This window comes from Phalaenopsis equestris, unplaced genomic scaffold (assembly GCF_001263595.1).
Source record: "Phalaenopsis equestris unplaced genomic scaffold, ASM126359v1 Scaffold000642, whole genome shotgun sequence".
Taxonomy (NCBI): domain Eukaryota; kingdom Viridiplantae; phylum Streptophyta; class Magnoliopsida; order Asparagales; family Orchidaceae; genus Phalaenopsis; species Phalaenopsis equestris.
Genome location: NW_018165082.1, coordinates 13,764 through 34,873, shown reverse-complemented (window position 1 = coordinate 34,873; position 21,110 = coordinate 13,764). Strand labels below are relative to the sequence as shown.

At 34.3% G+C, this 21,110-nt stretch overlaps 1 protein-coding gene and 1 pseudogene across 2 annotated transcripts in view; one reads left to right on the top strand and one right to left on the bottom strand.

Annotated features, from left to right (window-relative positions):
- Window positions 1-6,402: 6,402 nt before the first annotated feature.
- LOC110030056 lies at window positions 6,403-13,143 on the bottom strand (annotated as a pseudogene).
- A 1,438-nt stretch (window positions 13,144-14,581) lies between these two features.
- Window positions 14,582-21,110, top strand: part of LOC110030057 — a 7,805-nt gene continuing 1,276 nt past the window's right edge. Inside the window, exons 1-2 of one of the 2 annotated variants that reach the window (XR_002294614.1) lie at window positions 14,582-14,932; window positions 15,038-15,366. Coding sequence is in view for 1 of the 2 variants with exons in the window: in XM_020732600.1 (XP_020588259.1) it covers window positions 14,685-14,777; window positions 15,038-15,366 (422 nt within the window). In the remaining variant the exon portion in view is untranslated. The remainder of the gene's footprint in view (window positions 14,933-15,037; window positions 15,367-21,110) is intronic. The other variant, XM_020732600.1, reaches the window with a different exon arrangement.

Below are 21,110 nucleotides of genomic sequence, written 5' to 3'. Positions count from 1 at the left end.
TATATATATAGATAGATATAAATACATACATACATACATATATATAGATGTTGTTGGGCTCCGAAAAAGCATTGAATGAAAAGATTCTCTAGTTCGGTGAAGGTTTTAACAGTCCCGTTGGAAAGCTTACCATACTAATTGAAAGCTACCCCTGTAAGGCTATTAACAAACTGATGGAACAAGAGAGTATCACTAACCCCCACATTGTAGCAACTTGCTTGGAAGTGTGTAACATATTGATGAGGGTTTCTAGTTCCATCAACCATCTTAAAGAGTGGGGGTACAAAGCCCTTAGGTTATTGAACTGTCTCAGAACTAATGATTTGACCCTCACCTGAGCCATTTTTTCCTTGACCTTTTGCTTAACTAATTGGGTTATGTCTTTTTCTAGAATTTCACTTTGAGTGGAATCCTTTTTATTTTGGCTAGTCTCCTTGAACTCCGTCGATTATTTTTTTATCATCGAGAATGTGAACTACCTACAGTCGAATAATCTCAACTGCTGACAACGGTGTCACCTGTGGCGAGCTATGCAAATTTGCTAGTGCAATCATCATCTCCTCAACTTCCTTCTCAAGACGGCTGATCTATTCATTCCACTATTGTGTGAACCTTTGCAGCTCTTCAATCAATTCTTCATCATTGAGTGGTGGTACCGCTCTTGCATACAAGGTGGAACGAGTCCCCACCATATTAATTTCTGCGGACTCTTCCTCCATGTCATCGAGGTAATTCCTTTTTTTGTCTGCCAAGAACTGTCTAACATCAGCTTTTAACTTTTACAATATTTCTTCTATCAAATGGGTTCCTTCTTGAGGACTGTCAACCAAAATGGTGGATTGTGTACCCACAACATGAGAGAGTTCCTCCAATGTCTTACGCTTCATACATTCTTTTTTAGTATGGGAAAAGGAACTTTTGGAGGGGTGCCATTGTGTTGTGGGTGGGTACAATCCCCAACTCGTAACATCAGTACCAATGAGTTCATACTGCCATTTGTTTCCTTAGCTTTTTAAATGCAAATCATCATGTGTCGGTGAGAAAACTAGATGGTGTCTCGGTCTAGCTTTGGAGGGAGAGTGAAAGTAGGTTTTTTCTGTAAAGGTGGTAGTATATGTCATTATGGGTCCTAAATGAAGCTTAATGGGCACCCGAGCTGAAACAACTAGAATCTGCCGATCCCCTAAACAAAGCTTGGCATGGATCTTGGATGTATCGGTCTTCTGATATCTTTATTATGATCTTTTCTTGTTGACAATTTATTTTCCTATTTTCGTGGAAACTGTGCACCCTATCTTGTGCAAAATCTGAGAGATCGATCACTTCTCTTTCTTGGCGAGTTTATCAAATATATAGTGAATCCTTGAAACAAACAAAATCTTCTTATTTTCTTGGTGATGGAAGAATCAGAGTGCAGCAATCCTAAGAACAACTTTTTTACCGCAATCAACGAACAATGGATAAAACCCGCTTACTCATATGATAAAATAGTCCTCAGGAAGTTCCATTTCCTTAAACTCATCAGCTTTTATGTTGTTAGTTTTTTAATTTTTCTTTTTTAGCATGGAACGGTTCCTGTTCTTTTGCTAAGTGTGGGTCAGAGGTGTAGTCTTAGAGCTAGACCAGATCTCCAACACGAATAGCAGTTGAACATGCTCCTCCTTTATGAGGATCTTCTTTCCTTCGAGGTCAATTTCTTTCTTAGTTTTTGTGATAGGACAGACCACAATGGATTTCAAATTTCTGTTAACAGCAGAGACTTTTTCAGAGAGAGTTTTCTTAAGAGCCACCTTTTTCCTCCAAATTCCTTCCTAATTGCTTCGTTTAAGCTCCAAATGCCTAAACTTATATATCTACAATAAAAACATGAAAATACATTTTTTTAAAGTATAATATCACTAAATTTGGACATTAAATGTATATATAAATATGGAATATGTTTAGGCATGTCACTGGGTTAAGTCTAAATTACATTAGACTTAAGATATGGGTTAGACTTAAAAGTTGAGTTAGGTCTAATTTGGATTAGACGTAAAAGATGGGTTAAGTCTAAGATGAGTTACGCCTAAAGGTTGACCAAGTCTAGCTTAAGTTAAATTTTGGGGTTGGTTTTAGGTCTAATGTAGGTTAGACCTAAAAAGTTGGCCAAGTCTAAGTTTTGTTAGACTTAGGGTTTGATTTTAGGTCCAATGTATATTAGACCTAAGAAGTTGACTAAGTCTACGTTTGGTTAGACTTAGGTTAGGCTAGACCTAAGCGGTGGACTAGGTCTAATTTGAGTTAAACCTAAAATATGTTTATGTCTAAATTGGGTTATACACAAGATTAGGTTTAGGTCTAGGATGAGTTAGACCTAAAGGTTGGGTTTGGTCTATTGTACCTAAAAGGGTGTTTATTGATGTTCAGGTCTAAAGTATGTTAGACCCAAAAGGATTTTTTGATGTTTGAATCTAATGTAGGTTAGACTCAAAAGATGGGGTTAGGTCACATAAAAGTTAGACCTAAAGATTTGTACTAAGTCTGAGATTTGCTAGACTTAGGTTTTAGGTTCGGTTTAGAGCTAGGTCTAATATTAGTTAGACCTAAAGGTTTGAATTAAATCAAAATTTAATTAGACTTTGGGTTTAGATTAGTCTAATGTAAGTTAGGTCTAAAGATTAGGTTAAGTCTAATGTGAGTCGAACCTAAACTTTAGGTTAAGTCCTATTTGGGTTGGACCTAGGGTTTAGAGTATAGGTTTGATGTTGGTTAGACCTAAAGTTTTGGGTTAGGTACAATTTGGGTTGGACTTAGGGTTTAGAGTTTAGGTATAATGTTGGTTAGACCTAAAGTTTTGGGCTAGGTCTAATTGTGGTTTGCCCTATGGTTTACTGTTTATGTCTAATGTTGGTTAGATCTAAGGTTTGAGTAAGGTCCAATTTGGGTTGGATGAAGGGCTTGATGTTTGTTAGACCTAAAGTTTTGTGTTAGGTCCAATTTCGGTTGGACATATGGTTTAGAGTTTAGGTCAATTTTTGGTTTGATCAAAGGTTTGGTTTAGGTCCAATTTGGGAGTTCACCTAGATCAGAGGACCACTAGGACCTATTTTCATGACTTTTTAAATTATACTTTAATTATTATATTTATTTATTGATTTTGAGTATTAATTAAATATAAAATATTATTTAAGTTGAAAATTAATTTTTATATTTTTATTAAATGTATCTGAGTCTAGGGAACCCGAAGAAAAAAAAATCCCACATTTTTATGATTCATGATTTATTTTTTGTAATTATTTTAGTTAATTTATTATTATTATTTTATTTATTTTAATATTAGTTAATTTTGGGGATTTAATTAACTATAGTAATTTACATAACTATTAAAACTTGATTTACGTTTTTCCAGCCGTCAAATTTAAGACAAGGGACAACTAAATTAAATTATTTCATATTTGGAAAGAAATTATCGTCATGTACAGTATAACATGGATAAGATTTAACATAAATCAGAAAGAAATCAAAGTCATATCTGATTGTCTTTATATTCCTCCCAATTGATTTGACATCTACTTTTCATCTTCGTTTGCATTGTTTAGTTATATATATCACTTAGTTTTTTTTGTTTATATTTATTTATTTCATTTAATTTCGTAAAACCCAATTTGAGTTGCCATTTTTATTCAAACGTAAAAATATAATGAAAGATTTACATAACCTGCACAACTTCTTCATAAAAATAAATTTTAGTGTATGAGGCTTTTTGATCTTTAGTAACGATCATAACTTAATTTTTATTTTATAAGTAATCGACATATAAGAAATTTTAAACTTTGTTGTATTACGTATTTGTGATTTTTTTTTCACTTTGTATAAAATTTTTGTTTGAATAAAATTATTATATTTGCAGGCAAACTTTAAAATCTGTTTTTCTTTTGAATATAGAAGTTTGACAAGGTTAATTAATCTATAAAAAAAATACAAAAATGTGCTCATAAAATTACTTTGTTAAAAAATCATTTATCTAGTGCATAAAGAAATGTCATTTATGAGTTGTACTTCATAAAGTAAGTTAAAGGAGCTGTTCGGAAAGAATAAAAGATTTGTATCTATCCATCTTTAACGACGACCTACACCTCGATGTTGTAACAATTTAAAAAATGAAATAAAAAAGGAAATTTTGCATTAAATGCTTCCAAAGGAATATTTATATTTGGTAATTATATCCAATCAGTTAAGAATTTTGATCTGTTACGGTTGCGCGTAGTTGGTGGGCTCATCGCGTTAGCATGAAGAATCAGCTATCGAATTAAATGCAATGGACGACTAAACTAAATTATTTCATCTTTGGAAAGAGATTATCATCTTGTACCTTATAATATGGATAAAATTTATTATAAATCAGAAAGAAATCAAAGTCATATCAGGTCGTCTTTACATCTTCCCAATTGATTTTGCATCTACTTTTCGTTTTCTTTTGCACGACTTAATTATACTTATCATTAAGTTTTTTTTTTTTAATTTATTTATTTAACTTCATAAAACCTAATTTTAGTCGCTATTTTTATTCATATGTAAAAATATAATGAAAGATTTACTTTAAGTGCACAACTTCATAAAAATAAATTTTAGTGTATGAGACTTTTTGATATTTAGTAAAGATCACAACTTAATTTTTAACTTATAATCTTCTATAAATTGAAGTTCTGTAATTAGGATTAAGATTATATCTAATCTCGTGGCTTAATAATTAACTATGAATAATTCTTTTGCTCTAATTTTAATCAACAAAATATTATGCATAGAGCCATCTAATCTTGTGCATTTATCTATGTCGAAGTGGTTGAGGAAGTTGATTCCCACAGTAAGTTCACTAGATCGAATAAGGCATATTACCATTTAAGCTCAAAATTTCCCAAAAAAACTGATTTGTTTGCCTCCATAAAAATAATTAATTATGTCAATGTTCAACATTATAGAATGTAACATGCACTACAACATTTTAGGTTGATTTTCTAGCTGGGATGCAACATTTATTATTTCTTGCAAATTACCGTCACTCTACATCAGAAATGCGTATGGAAAAATCTTAAGAAAATTCAAGGGGAGAGCCCCCAGACCAAAGAACAAGGGTACAAAGACAAAAGAACAAGGGCCTACTAGATGCAACCCACCTAAGCTGGTGTTAGAAGCCTACCGAATGCTGGCCATATGATTAAAAGACCAAGGCTTATTAGGCTGAGTAGAGGCATCGACCTATCACTCGCTACGATTAGCTTTGAAATATTTCACAGGAGCTAATGGAACAGAGATAAGAAAAAGAGTGAATGCATTTAGCGGGCTCGAGATTAGATTTGTAGAGGTCTGCGTACAATTAGCTTCAAAATATTTTGATGTTACCATTTTTTTACAAAAATTCCTACAAGTAATCTGATGCAATTAAGTGAAAAGCGATGCAGTGGAAATTTTAGCCACATCCAATGCAAAAATTTGATGTAAGAAATATGCATGGGTGAAATTTTTGGACGCAAATTGTAGTGTTAATTAATTGTATTACTGGAGTGATATTTACATATCTAACACCTGAACTTTCATATTTAAATCCAAACCAAAAATTGAAGTGGCATTCAGACAAATATCACCAAAGTCTTAGGGTTTTCCATACCTGACACCTAAACTAATCTCATCTAGATTAACTGTTATTTTGACCCCCAATTAATGAACTAAAGCAAAAGGGCACTTTTATAATGTGGTACCACTCACCTACCACATCTCACCTACCTCCCACCTACCGCTCACCTACCTCCCACCTACCACTCTCTTGCTTCTATAAATAGAGAGGGTGTGAGACTTAGGAGAGCAAGGGAAAAAATCTTAAGGGTGTGAGGCTTAGGAGAGCAAGGGAAGAGATCTTAAGCTACCACAAAGGAGGAGAGAATATCTAGGAGAGCTAGAGAGGAGGAGAGCATCTTGAGGCCTTGTATCAAGGTGTCGCTTGAGAGGGAGGTCATAGAAGGAAGATGAGGGCTCATCTCTATGTATAAGCTATGTATTCTCCATTTCTTTTACCTTAGTGAACTATTTGATTGATTCTCTTCCGTGGACGTCGATCCATTTGGATGGAACCACGTAAACGATCTGTGTTTGTTTGTGTTCTTTTTCGTCGCATTTCTATGCCAGGAAGTACATATCTCACAACAATTGGCGCCTTCTGTGGGAAGATCCATTACTTCTTGGCTAGAGGAGTCCGCGTAAGGGTGTTCGCGGCCAGCGACGAAGAAGAGGAGTTTGGCATTCACGAACAGATGAGCAACCGGATCGTGTCGCAGGTAGCCGAATCGCGACAGATTCGGTGAGCAGTGAAAGCTTTGATCGACTGGATTCGCACCGCAGGTTGTGCGGTTTGGCGAGAAGGGGGAACAATCATCGAGCGAGGGCCAAAAATTTGCGACAGGGCTGCCAGCAGAGGATTTCGGTCTTGTGAGCAGCTCGGCCAGAGGGAAGAGGTGAAGATCGCGCAGAGAAGGGTTCGGGGAGTTTCCTGTTCGGGAGTTTGCGAAGCAGGAGGACCTGAGCAGTTTGGCGAGGCGTGACAGCTCTGGAGAGGTAGTTATTCTCATGCGAGACGCAGAGGAGTGCCTGCGGAAAGGAGGCGCGAGCACAGAACAAGAAGTTTTCTCTAGTGAACAGGTGTGATCTCTGTCACAAGGGATCAGATCTCTCGGTTAACGAAGGCAGTGGAGTTCGCGGGGAGAAGGTAAGAAATTTGGTGAGAATTTCTTGGATAGCAAGACGTTAAAAGTTCTTGGAAGGGCAGCAGGTAGAATTCATTAGAAGAAATCCTAGCCACGACAATGAGTTCCGTCAAATTTGACATTGAGAAATTCAATGGAAAGAACGACTTCGGTCTATGGAGAGTAAAGATGAGAGCTTTATTAGTTCAACAGTGTGGTGCAGAAGCCTTGCAAGGGTCGGCGGCATTGCCGGCCGACATGACCGAGAAGGAATTTGATAATCCTGAGCCTGGGCGATAAAGTTCTGAGGGAGGTGTCGAGGGAGACAACGGCTCAAGCACTTTGGGCCAAACTCGAGGTACTCTACCTAACAAAGTTTCTGGCTAATACACTCTTTTTGAAGCAGCGCCTATACTCCTTCAAAATGTTTGGACCTAGCAGACTCGAGCAAGGGCTGAGGGCCTCTCAGGGGCCAGGTGGAGGGAATTTTTACTTCAAAGCTTCTCAATTGAGGGTCAAGGTGGAGAATTGTTATTTTGACCCCCAATTAATGAACTAAAGTAAAAGGACACTTTTGTAATGTGGTACCGCTCACCTACCACATCTCACCTACCGTTCACCTACCGTTCACCTACCGCTCACCTACTGCTCACCTACCTCCCACCTACCACTCTCTTGCTTCTATAAATAGAGAGGGTGTGAGGCTTAGGAGAGGAAGAGAATAAATCTTAAGTGTGTGAGGCTTAGGAGAGCAAGGGAAGAGATCTTAAGCTACCACAAAGGAGGAGAGAATAGCTAGGAGAACTAGAGAGGAGGAGAGCATCTTGAGGCCTTGTATCAATGTGTCGCTTGAGAGGGAGGTCATAGAAGGAAGATGAGGGCTCATCTCTATGTATAAGCTATCTATTCTCCATTTCTTTTGCCTTAGTGAACTATTTGATTGATTCCCTTCCGTGGACGTTGATCCAGTTGGATCGAACCACGTAAACGATCTGTGTTTGCTTGTGTTCTTTTTCGTCTCATTTCTATGCCAGGAAGTACATATCTCACAACATTAACATTATTGTAATTTGTGATCCCTAATTTTGGTTTGTTACGGTTGCGCGTAATTGGTGGGCTCATCGGATTAGCATGAAAAACCAGCTATCGAATTTAAGGCAAGGGACGATTAAATTAAATTAATTCTATCTTTGGAAAAAAATTATCATCTTGTACATTAAACATGTATAAGATTTATCACAAATCAGGAAGAAATCAAAGTCATATCAGGTCGTCTTTACATTCCTCCTAATTGATTTGTCATCTACTTTTTAGTTTTCTTTTGCATGACTTACTTATATTTATCCTCAAGTTTTCTTTAGTTTTATTTATTTATTTATTTCACTTTATAAAACTCAATTTAAGTCGTCATTTTTATTCATATGTAAAAATATAATGAAAGATTTACATAAACTCCACAACTCCATAAAAATAAATTTTAGGGTATGAGGCTTTTTGATCTTTATTAAAGATCACAACTTAATTTTGATATTATAAGTAATTGACATATAAGAAATTTTATATTTTATTGTATTACTTATTTGTGATCTTTTTTTCACTTCGTATAAAATTCTTATTTGGATAAAATTATTCTATTTGCATGCAAGATTTAAAATTTAATTTTCTTTTGAAAACAAAAAATTGGCAAGGATAATTAACCTATAAAAAAAACAAAAATGTGCTCATAAAATTACTAAGTTAAGAAAATCATTTATCTAGTTCATAAAAAAATGTCATTTATGAGTGGTACTTCAGACAGTAAGTTAACAGAGCTGTTGGGAAAGAATAAAAGAATTGCATCTATTCACCTTTAATGGCGACTTACAACTTGATGTTGTAACGATTTGAAAAATAAAATACAAAAGGAAATTTTGCATTAAATGCATTCGAAGGAATACTTTCATTCGGTAATTATATCCAATCAAGCAAGAATTTTGGTATGTTACGGTTGAGCATAATTGGCGAGCTCATCACGTTAGTATGAAAATCCAACAATTGAATTTAAGACAAGAAACGACTAAATTAAATTATGTCATCTTGTACATTATAATATAGATAAGACTTACTATAATTCGGGAAAAAAACAAAGTTATATCAGGTCGTTTTTTCATTCCTCCTAATAGATTTGACATCAACTTTTCGTTTTCTTTTAAATGGCTTAGTTATATCTATCATCAAGTTTTCTTTCTTTTTATTTATTTATTTATTTCACTTCATAAAGCTCAATTTGAGCAGTCATTTTTATTTATATGCAAAAATATAATGAAAGATTTACGTAAATTGTACAACTCCTTCATAAAAATAAGCATTTTGATCTTTAGTAAAGATCACAACTTAATTTTATTATTATAAGTAATTGACATATAAGAAATTTTATATTTTATTTTATTACGTATTTGTGATCTTTTTTCACTTCATATAAAATTCTTATTTGGATAAAATTATTCTATTTGCATGCAAGATTTAAAATTTTTAAAATTTAATTTTCTTTTTAATTTTCTTTCGAAAACAGAATATTAGCAAGGTTCATTAATCTATAAAAAAACAAAAAATGTGCTCATAAAATTACAAAGTTAAGAAAATCATTTATCTAGTGCATAAATAAATGTTATTTATGAGCGGTACTTCAAACAGTAAGTTAACAGAATTGTTGGAAAAAAATAATAGATTTGCATCTATCCACCTTTAACGGCAACCTACATATTGATGTTGTAACGATTTGAAAAATAAAATACAAAATGAAATTGTGCATTAAATGCATCCGAAGGAATACTTTCATTTGGTAATTATATCTAATCAAGTAAGAATTTTGATCTGTTACAGTTGAGCGTAATTGGTGAGCTCATCGGGTTAGCATGAAAAGCCAGCAATCGAATTTAAGGCAAGGGACGACTAAATTAATTTATTTCATCTTTGGAAAGAAATTATCATCTTGTACATTATAACATGGATAACATTTACTATAAGTCGGGAAGAAATCAAAGTCATATCAGGTCGTCTTTTCATTCCTTCCAATTGATTTGACATCTACTTTTTGTTTTCTTTTGCATGACTTAGTATACTAATCATCAAGTTTTCTTTGTTTGTATTTATTTATTTATTTCACGCCATAAAATTCAATTTGAGTCGCCATTTTTATTCATATGTAAAAATATAATGAAAGATTTACATAAACTGCCCAACTCCTTCATAAAAATAAATTTTAGTATATGAGGCTTTTTGATCTTTAATAAAGATCACAACTTAATTTTGATAAGAAATTTTATATTTTATTGTATTACGTATTTGTGATCTTTTTTTACTTCGTATAAAATTCTTATTTGGATAAACTTATTCTATTTGCGTGCAAGATTTTAAATTTAATTTTCTTTCGAAAACAGAAGATTGACAATGTTAATTAATCTATAAAAAAAAAGTGTGCTCATAAAATTACTAAATTAAGAAATTCATTTATCTAGTTCATAAAAAAATGTCATTTATGAGCAGTATTTCAGACAGTAAGTTAACAGAGCTGTTGGGAAAAAGTAAAAGATTTACATCTATCTATCTTTAATGACGACTTACACTTTAATGTTGTAACGATTTGAAAAATAAAATATAAAAGGAAATTTTGCATTAAATGCATCCGAAGAAATACTTTCATTTGGTAATTATATACAATCAAGTAAGAATTTTGGTATGTTAAGATTGAGCATAATTGGCGAGCTCATCGCGTTAGCATGAAAAACCGACAATCGAATTTAAGGCAATGGATGACTAAATTAAATTATTTCATCTTTGGAAAAAATTATCATCTTGTACATTATGACATGGATAAGATTTACTATTAATCGGTGAGAAATCAAAGTCATATCAGATCGTATTTACATTCCTCCCAATTGATTTGACATCTACTTTTCGTTTTCTTTTGCATGACTTGGTTATACCTATCATCAAGTTTCCTTTGTTTTTATTTATTTATTTATTTCACTTCATTAAACCCAATTTGAGTTGTCATTTTTATTGATATGTAAAAATGTAATGAAAGATTTACATAAACACACAACTCCTTCATAAAAATAAATTTTAGTGTATGAGGCTTTTTGATCTTTAGTAAATTCCTACAATAAAATATGTTATAGTAATTATAGATATGGTAATTTGATAAATCAAAATAAAGAACCAGAAATTAGTATAAAATATGTTATTGTAATTTGAATGATAATATCAAATGTTACTTTTTAAATCACAGTTGGATCCAACACAGTCTCCATGGTGTGACATCATGCTCCATCAATGTTGGTAGTGAAAAAATTAATACATTGTAAGGCATACCTGACGTGCGTGAGAAACAGGAACGTGAGGCTTTGCATCTGTTCATCCTCCCTAGATTCTTAGTTTGCATTTAATTAACAAAATTTGTGCATTTAAGAATATTTTCTTCAAAGAAAGGATTGTTTTAGAGTTTCTATTAGCAGAATGCTCACTTGCTGAACTTCACTTTTCTTTGTACAAATTTATCACTGAATCATTTTTTCGTTCAAATAGTAATAATAACAAATTAAGCAACTTCTTGTAGCTACGGGATTCCATAATTACAATTCCATCCTAAGACGCATCTCTTTTAAATAGTAATAGAAGTTATTTGCCATTCCTTATGCGTGCTATATACTTGTGATACAAGTTTATAGTTTGTGGACTTGAAAAAGCCTTATCTGAAGAAAGTTGCTTGCCCTTCTTCATTTTGACTTCTGTCAAATGACTCAAATGTTTCTCACTCTTATTCACCTGTCTGTTTTATTTATAATTTAACACAACAACAACAACAAAGCCTTAATCCCACTACGTTGCTGGGGTCGGCAAATAAAGAAAAATCGCATTGCCCACTGCATGCTCTCTTTTAGACTTCTATTCTTCTTCTGCACAATAAAACTGGAGTTGAGTGTTTTGGTGTGATTCCTTTTTGTGTTGCATTGATGTTTCATTTTGTTTTATGTACTAAGATTCAAATATGCAGCATAAAGAAAATCAAATCATCCCTTGCGTTGCTAGTGTTTTGCATTTCTTCTCTTTAATTTTTTTTTAGAAAGATTCATCTGTTCTGAAATAATATGAAATGCAGCTGTTAAAAATAATTGGTGAGGATAGATTCCATAAATTGACATCCATTTTATTAGGATAATGTTGATAGTGTAGTGCAGACATGAAGAATAACGAAGATAATGATTCGCCATACATTAACTTGACCCAAGGTAGACTCATGATTCACTGGGTACATCATTAATCAAATATACATATAAATATCTATGTATATAAAATTATATATTTATTAAATGTAGAAATCACTTTCTTAACTTAGCTTAATCATGATAGAGGGCGACTAAAGCCCATGGAGGTAACTTCAATTCAAATCTACTTATACAAATCTTTCTTAATTTATTCATATTGTTTTCTCCACAGTTGCAACACTCCATCCACTTATACAAATCTCTCAAAAACTCACAAAATTCATGAAACTCACATTCTACAAGATTTCTCCACAAGAGGAAGACGACCTTGAGGAATACTCTCAAAATTCTCTCCAAAACCATCCCTCGTGAGATATACAATTTTTTAAAAAATGGTATGACTTGGGGGCTATTATACGAGCCTCGACCATTCCTCATAAGACTATTAATTCGAGTACCACATCCTACACACCGTCGGAATTGAATCCCAGACCAGAGGAGAATAACAACTGACAAGCAGATGCCCTGAGTACGCGGCGCAACTAGATATATATATATATATATATATATATATGTATATATATGTAGATATTTATATATGTAGATATTTGAACATTAGAAGAGGAAACTTTGGTAGTCAATTAGCTTGCCATGGCTCCCCTTAGTGCAACCGACTTAATCACCACTGAAAAGAGAAAAACTCAGCCCAATATACCACCATGTATCCTTGCCCGTGAATTCAAACACTTACCTTTAGTCGATGATTCACTGCAGGGGGTATATCGATCGAGCTCTGATCGTCCTCCATGCCATCAAACTCCTCGTGTTCTCTCCTCGAATTCTTCTCATAATCAGAAAGAGCCACATAGAAATTGAACGCCTCGTTCCACTCGTTAAACCCTAGGCCAATGAATGTGTGTTTACCCCGTCCATCCTCCATCCTAAGCACGAAATATGGGGAGGAATCAAGCATTGTCTCCCGTTGACCAGGTTGGATGAAATAGGCAGCAAAGAGCCCTTCGGAGGCAGGTTCTCGCAGCGATCGCCACAGGACACGACACGAGGACGACCAAACCAGATCTTATCCGATTGTACCCACCACTCGTGCTCTATGGTGAGATCTTAAAAACTGACACCTCCCGTAACACGGGGAGAGTGTGCTCAAACGACTTGTCTGATGACATTTCCGGATTTCAGATTCCTGCGGCAAACTAAGAGGATCAGTCCCTTCCTTGATCTCAGATTTAGAAGAAATGATCATCAAAAAAAAAAAAAAAAAAAAAAAAAAAAAAAAGGTTTTAAGACGGCACGAAAGGGCACCGCTTAAAGCGCAAGGAAGGTACCCGACTTCAAAGGCTGCCAAGAATTAAACCAAAACAAACCTCACCAACAACATTAGCGGAGAAAGGTAATCGATGAGGTATAAACCAATGGAAGAATTCATGCAGTTAGTTGAGAACAACAAAATTTGATGATGACGATGGAGGATCTCACTCACTCTCTATTAGGAATTCGATCTGTGAATGTTGCAGGACGCCGTAATAAGACGGGGATCGAAAGTTATTAAAAAGAGACATTTACATAAGTATCACTCATTTGATGTGTACTTACATATCTATCACCTTAATTATTTTTTTATATTCTAACACACAAATGTTTGTATCGAATGAAAAATATCATCATATTAACTTAGAAATAATGAAATACACGTCACATATAAATAAAATGATACTTATGTGAAGGTGGAATCAAAGGGTGACTTGAGTTGGCACTCTTCATTCCTAGATCTTTATAAATTTTTTTAATATTATTAAAATATTAAAATTTTTGATTATTGAACGTAAATATTTAATATTAATTATATTTTAAATTTTATAATAATATTTTTTAAAAAATTAATAAAAATTAAGAGTGCAAAGTCTTAAATAAAAAAACCATTCCGCTTTATTTTTTTATTTTACAATCCATCTCCTTAATTTTCTTAGTTCCCCTCTTAGACATATGTAAAATTTGAAATTTTGACGTTAGATATGTAAATAAATAAGAATTGAGTGGTATGGATACAAAAATTTGATTAAAAAACAAAACAAATTAATAACCTATGAATAGTACTTAATTTTTCATATATTTTACTGTTTATAGTTTTTTTTTTTTTTGTTAAATTTAGATAAATTTTATAAAAATTAAGATATCTCGATATCCAAACATTTGTTACGCGTGAGTTTATTTAGTTTACTATATTATTACTAAATTAAGATATTCGATATCCAAAATTGCCAATGATGGTCTCCTTAACATCTTTGTTCCATATATAGGAAGCATAGGTGCTTAGTGAGCGTGGGGAGGGTTCAATTGAATCGGGTAGGCGGAGGAAGACGAAAATGAAAGATGATCACACGGCTCACGCGATTAGGAGGAAAAACAGGGCCACACGAGATTACTAAAGGAATTTTTCATGCTGACATAAAATATGGGATGAAAACACAATATGATTATATCAATATGTGGGTACAAGATATTCTCGTGTTGCCCTGTGAGTTAACATATTGATATAATCATATTGTGTTTTCATCCCATATTTTATGTCAGCATGAAAAATTCCTTTAGTAATCTCGTGTGGCCCTGTTTTTCCTCCTAATCGCGTGAGCCGTGTGATCATCTTTCATTTTCGTCTTCCTCCGCCTACCCGATTCAATTGAACCCTCCCCACGCTCACTAAGCACCTATGCTTCCTATATATGGAACAAAGATGTTAAGGCATCAGATAGTCTTATCACGGCGCCTGCATCTTTCACAGATGGAAAGTTCCCAGCGGAGAGTGAGTGGGATGCTCCATCGTCATCATCCAATTTTGTTGCTTTCAATTAACTACATGAATTCTTCCATTGGTTTATACCTTATCGGTTATCTTTCTCCATTAATTTTGTTGTTGAGGTTTATTTTGGTTTAATTTTTGGCAGCCTTTGAAGCCGGGTATGTTCCTTGCGCTTTCTAATTTTTTTTTTTTTTTATGATACTTTCTTCTAAATTTGAGATCGGTCGAGCGAAGGAAGGACTGATTCTCTTAGTTTGTCGCAGGAATCTGAAATCGAGAAATGTCATCGATCGAGGAGTAGCTTGAGCACACTCTCCTCGTGTTGCAGGAGCTGTCAGTTTTTAAGATCCCACCACAGAGCACAAGTGGTGGGTACAAGAGCGTTGAATGGCTGCAATCGGATAAGATCTGGTCTGGTCGTCTTGGCGTCATGTCCTGTGGCGATCGCTGCGGAACCTGACTCAGAAGGGCTCTTTGCTGTCTATTTCGTCCTACCGGGTTGGCGGGAGATCTCTGTCGAGACAGTGCTTGATTCCTCCGGTTATTTCGTGCTTAGGATCGAGGATGGACGGGGTGAACACGCATTCATTAGGTAAGTGTTTTAATTCATGGGCAGGGATATATGGTGGCATCTTGGGCTGAGTTTTTCTCTTTTAATTGGTGATTAAGCCGGCTGCACTAAGGTGAGCCTTGGCAAGCAAATGTATTGCCAAAGTTGCCTCTTCTAATGTTCAAACATTTTCTTTTATATATTAGTTTGTATACATTGTTTTGATGACTTCTCCAAATTCATGGAAAGGCGAAACTCTACAATCCAAGACTAAGTTTAGTTGATACCCTAGTTTTTTTCGTATTCCAATTTTCACATGAGAAATTGGGAATTGCATTACTTATTTGGTTGTGGGGAATCTTCCTTTGAAACTAAGGAATTACATTTTCTTTCTCCACTTTTGCAAGATTCCAACACATACCAAGTAAAATCAATAAAAATCAGTTGCAAAACATGTGCACTGAAGTAACATGTCATTAAATCTCGACGTTTAAAATCAATAAAACACAATTCCACAATGAATAAACTGAAGTAGCATATCATTGATTCTTGTTCTATTCATTTAACCACCTTAAAACAACTAGATCTATGATATGCTTCTTGTAAGTCGCCACTTTCAAAAGCGCCTTCAAACCCTTGACCGTCTCCGGCAACAACAGCTCTTTGGATGATGAGAATCCCAACCTCCTCACTTATCGAATCAGTCATAGCAGTGACAGATCCCGAAACAACCATCGCATTGACCAGGTCTGATCTTGCCTCCGCCATCTTGCAGGCCACTATTCCACCATAACTTACCACAACCGCGCCACTCCAAGCTGGTCCAGAGCGGCGGCGAGGCATTCAATTTTGTTTTTAACAATCCTATAATGTCTCCATAAATATGTTATCTATGAAATACATAAATATTCATTGTGGAATTGAATAAATTAAATTATTCCCATCATCCAAGGACCTGTTGTTGCTGGAGACAGTCAAGGGCTTGAAGGCGCTTTTGAAAGTGGTGGCTTACAAAAAGCATATCATAGTTCTAGTTGCTTTTAAGGTGGTTAAATGAATAGAACAAGAATCAATGATATGCTACTTTAGTTTATCCATTGTGGAATTGTGTTTTGTTGATTTTAAACGTCAAGACTTAATGACATGCTACTTAAGTTCGTTCTGCAATTGGTTTTTATTGATTTTAATTGGTATGTATTGGAATCTTGCGAAAGTGGAGAAAGAAAATGTAATTCCTTAGTTTCAAAAGGAAGATCCCCCACAACCAAGTCAGTAATGCAATTCCCAATTTTTTATGTGAAAATTGGAATAAGAAAAAAACTAGGGTATCTAGGCTAGTTGAAACATATTGTACTAATCTTAGTCTTGGATTGTAGTGTGTCACCCTTCCATAAATTTGGAAAAGTCAACAAAACAATGTATACAAAATAATCTTTGGGGTATGCCTTCTATGATGGTGGTGAAGGGAGTCTTTAGGTGCTACTGTTGATAGCATTTCATATGATGGCCCCTTCCGTCATAGAAGAGAAAATAAGACAAAATGGATGGTTTTAGTTATTAACACAACCCCTTCGTTGAAAAAAAAAACGGAAATTGGATTATATTGAATAATTAGAGGTGGTTGGGATGGTTCCTCTTTTAAAAATGATGGGAATTATAAGACTTAGAGATGTGAAGACAGAAAGATGGAGAAAACCAAAGATATTTGAGTGTGCACTGTAGCAGTCAAGGTCTAGAAGTCTCTACATTTGAGGATTTCACCTTGGATTCTTATGTTGAATATGTGTTTTATAAATTTTAGGATAGCATTTGGTTTTTTTTTCCAAATTAGCATGGACATCAGATGTCCTGAATCTTGCCCTCCCTTGACATGGTGAGTGACTTCTTTTTTGTTGACCCAATAGGTCTAATTAGTTATGGTTGTGTGGGCAGTTAAATAAGGGTCGACGATAGTTGTTCGACAATGATAGTTGCTAATGATGGTCTCCAATTAACAATCCAACTGTATAGCTTTGAAGCTATATTAAAATTCCAAGATGGATAGGGATAATCTTAAGAACATTTGTGGGTCAAACATATGGCTACTTGAAAAAAGTTACAATGTCATAATATTGGTATTAAAATATCTCATTATGAGCAATACAATATCACTAAGCGACTTATGAATTAGAGCCTTATAGAAAATGGAGTAATTATATGGATGTGTTGAGGCCAAATTGGTATCGTCGAAAAACTAGTATGATAGTGCACCTTTTTTGTGTCGAAAATCTCATCTCCTTTGGAGCAATCCAAAATCATAAGTAGCTTGTAAAACTGAAACCTTAAAATAAATGGAACACTTGAAAGTTTACTATGTGAGAGCAATTGCATAAAATTTTTGACTTTAACTTGTACGAGGTCAAAGGAGTCTCAATCATGACATGAGGGTGCTTGTGATTTGTTCAGTTGCACTTTGCTAATCTGGTTGGTGTTAATAATGGGTGCAGTTGCTTTCTTCTTGGTTGCATGAAAAAAAAGAAGCTGATTTGTTTGGATTGATCTGATTCGAAAGAGATGGGATCCTCTTTTTTCTTTTTTCTTTTTTGTGACCCATACAGCTGTTTTAGAAATGGATTCATCATCTTCAGCCAAGAAATAGTTGACTAATCCTTCGGTTGGTATCGGCAACGATATATTGATTCAATTGTTTATTTATAGGATAGATAAAGTGAATAACTGATAAAAATGTTCTAATTAATGGGCATTAATTATTGTAATAAATACTATAGATTCTTATTTATAATAAATGTTTGAAACATGTGTATATACTGATCTAATAATATGGCAATTCCAACAACTTTAATAGGATTATTGTTTAGCTCAAATATTCCATAATTTTGAGAAATAAAAATTCAATTTTTCATCATCTAATTAATAAGAAATAAGATAATTTCTCTCAATTTTTTCTCAACAAAACGAAGGGTTTGATGCATCATGAACAAATTTTTTATCATGTAGCACGAATCTCAATATTTTTTTTGAGTAATAACATTCTAGATTGAAACTCAAGATCATTTAAAGCCTTGATTTCAAGAATATTGTAATCAAGCTGACCGACTCAACACGACAAACCCAATAATATGAAAATTTGTCTGATTTGAGTCCAAGCAAGCTTGTATCAACCCATTAAAACATATGTTGAGATTTTGAATCATCAAATGAATAATCAAATTAACTCTAAATATCAAATATTTTTATTCAAATCAAGTATCTCGACGAGAGGAATCTAACAAGCCTAAGCTCGCTTATTTTTAAGGTCATTAAGATTCCCAAAACATTAAAAATCCTCTTTCATCAAGAGAGATCAATTTGGACTAGTCGATTAGGCGGTTGGGGAAGTTATTTACCAAAAGATCAAAATGTGTTTTCCCTAAGTTCTATAAATAGACCTCACTCTTCACTTGATTAGAGGAGGAGAAGAGAAAGAATTTCAAAGAATGTTCTGGACTGAAGACACGATGCTAACTTCCAGCTTCTGTAGCCACTAAACACCATTGATCATCATCGGTCGCCCTTGCTCGCTACCATCAGAGTCCCCAACTTGCTAACAACGTATGCCAAATACATTCATAAGATATGATGCAGTATTGAAGACCTGGTGAAAAATTACGACCGAGCTACTCATCGATCACCCTTGCTTGTCATTGTCAGTATGTCCTTCTTGCTAATGTCATACCTAAAAACAGTTGTAATGTATAATGTCGTAATTAAGACATAGTGATAACTTTTAGCCACCAACGACCCTTACTTGAAAAAGTCATGTTCTAAATACAACTGTAAGGTATTAAGGACCCAACACATACTTCTGGACTCAGTAGCTGTCGACCACCATCTACCGTGACCATTAGTCATTGCAAACCAATAACATTTGGTGACAATTGCTTACCACCATTGTAGTTATAACACGATGGTTGTTCATAACACCTGTATTTTCTCGTATATTGTAAAACAAATGTATTGTTCAGTCCAAAATTATAACTCCATTCTAATTGAGGGAAGGCGTCCATACACTAATTGTGGCTATATGTCAAGCTACTTCTACTATTACATCCTTCAACTATGATCTTTATTTTCAACTAACGCTATTACATTAACCGACTACGACATGTATGGCCAACTAATGATATTGTAGTCACCAATTATGACTTTTGTGACCAATTGATTGTATTATAGTCACCAACTACAACCTTTTTGGCTAACTAATGGTATTTTAGTTACAACCTACAACATATGTGCTCAACTGATGATGTTACAATCACTAATTATGGACTATAAAGACAACTTTATTGACCTCATTTTTGGTGAGGTCTAGTCTTTCTCTTAGGACTTAGGATCTAATTATAGGTTTTTCCCTTTGAATATCCTAGAACTCGTAGTAATGGAACCCACCTAATTTTAGAGACTCAAACCACTTCTTTGCTCTTTTTGGAGTTTCACATGTATGATGTTTGACCTCTAGTGCTTAGAAGGTTGAAACCAACATAAGGAAGCTCAATGAGGGTTCCAATAGGATCATCAAGCCCTAAGATTGTCTTCTCACCATTCCTAATCTTCACACTCACACTACGCCTTCATAACCCTAAGCTTACCCCAATTTCCCAAAAAAACTGAAATCAACCCCAAACCTAAACTTACCCCAATTTTAAAACCAAGTTCAAATTCAACTGCCTTTGAACTTCAAATCCAAAATCACATCAATGCCACATCATTTCTTTCACCCAATTTCTCCAAAATTCCTAAATTGTTTGAATCCTCCATCAAATTACCAATTTGATCCAACCCTGTCTAATTTTAAGCCCAAACCCCAAAGTTGATCAATTCACACTCAAATTCACATTAAACCAATCAAAATCCATAAATCCAACATAATTTTTCCCAATTCTGAACCCAAACTCATATTTTTCAAATTCAAACCCAAATTCATCTCAAATCCACTCTAAAATCACCAAGGCTACTTCAAAAAGCAAATCTAACCCAATTCACATCAAATTCTCCAAAAAATCCAAAACTGCCAAATTCATACTCTAATTTCCTTCTAGAATGTGTTTATGAGTTGAGTTGAGGTAGGAAAAGGGTTTAGCGTTGGTTTGGGCTTGATTTAGGCTAAACTCAAGCAATAACACCACTTTAACTCCCTAATAACACCACCTCAATTTCCAAATAACACCACATGTTAAACCCTTTCAAATCTCTACAATAACATCACAAAATCACTTGATAACACTATAATAACATCAAAATACCACCCAATAACACATCCAAAGGCACCAACTTTGATTCTCTTCACTAACTCCTTCAAAACACGACAAAACCTACCAATAACACAAAAAATATACCCATAAAATGCCAAGATAGTACTAACCCCATCGGTCGTGCAATTCCCCGCATAACACCAAAATCCATCCGTTGCACCCTATCGCAAGCGCGCAATACACTCGCGATACTACTGCTAATAGCACCCGCATCGCACCCCCGTGCAAACTCCCACGATAACATCTGATCACCGTGGAATAACCCCACCGTAACTCTGGCGGTCTGTAAAATCGCCAATACAACCAATTGATTGGCGATTTTTTGGGCCAATAACACCAAAGCCTCGATCTTTCGCGCAAAATAACACAAAATTCGACCATTTAAATAAAAAAAAAACATAGAAATGAAATAAAATAAAATAATAAATGAATAAATGATAATATAACTATATATAGATACATGTATGTTTGTAATAAAGCATATATATATATATA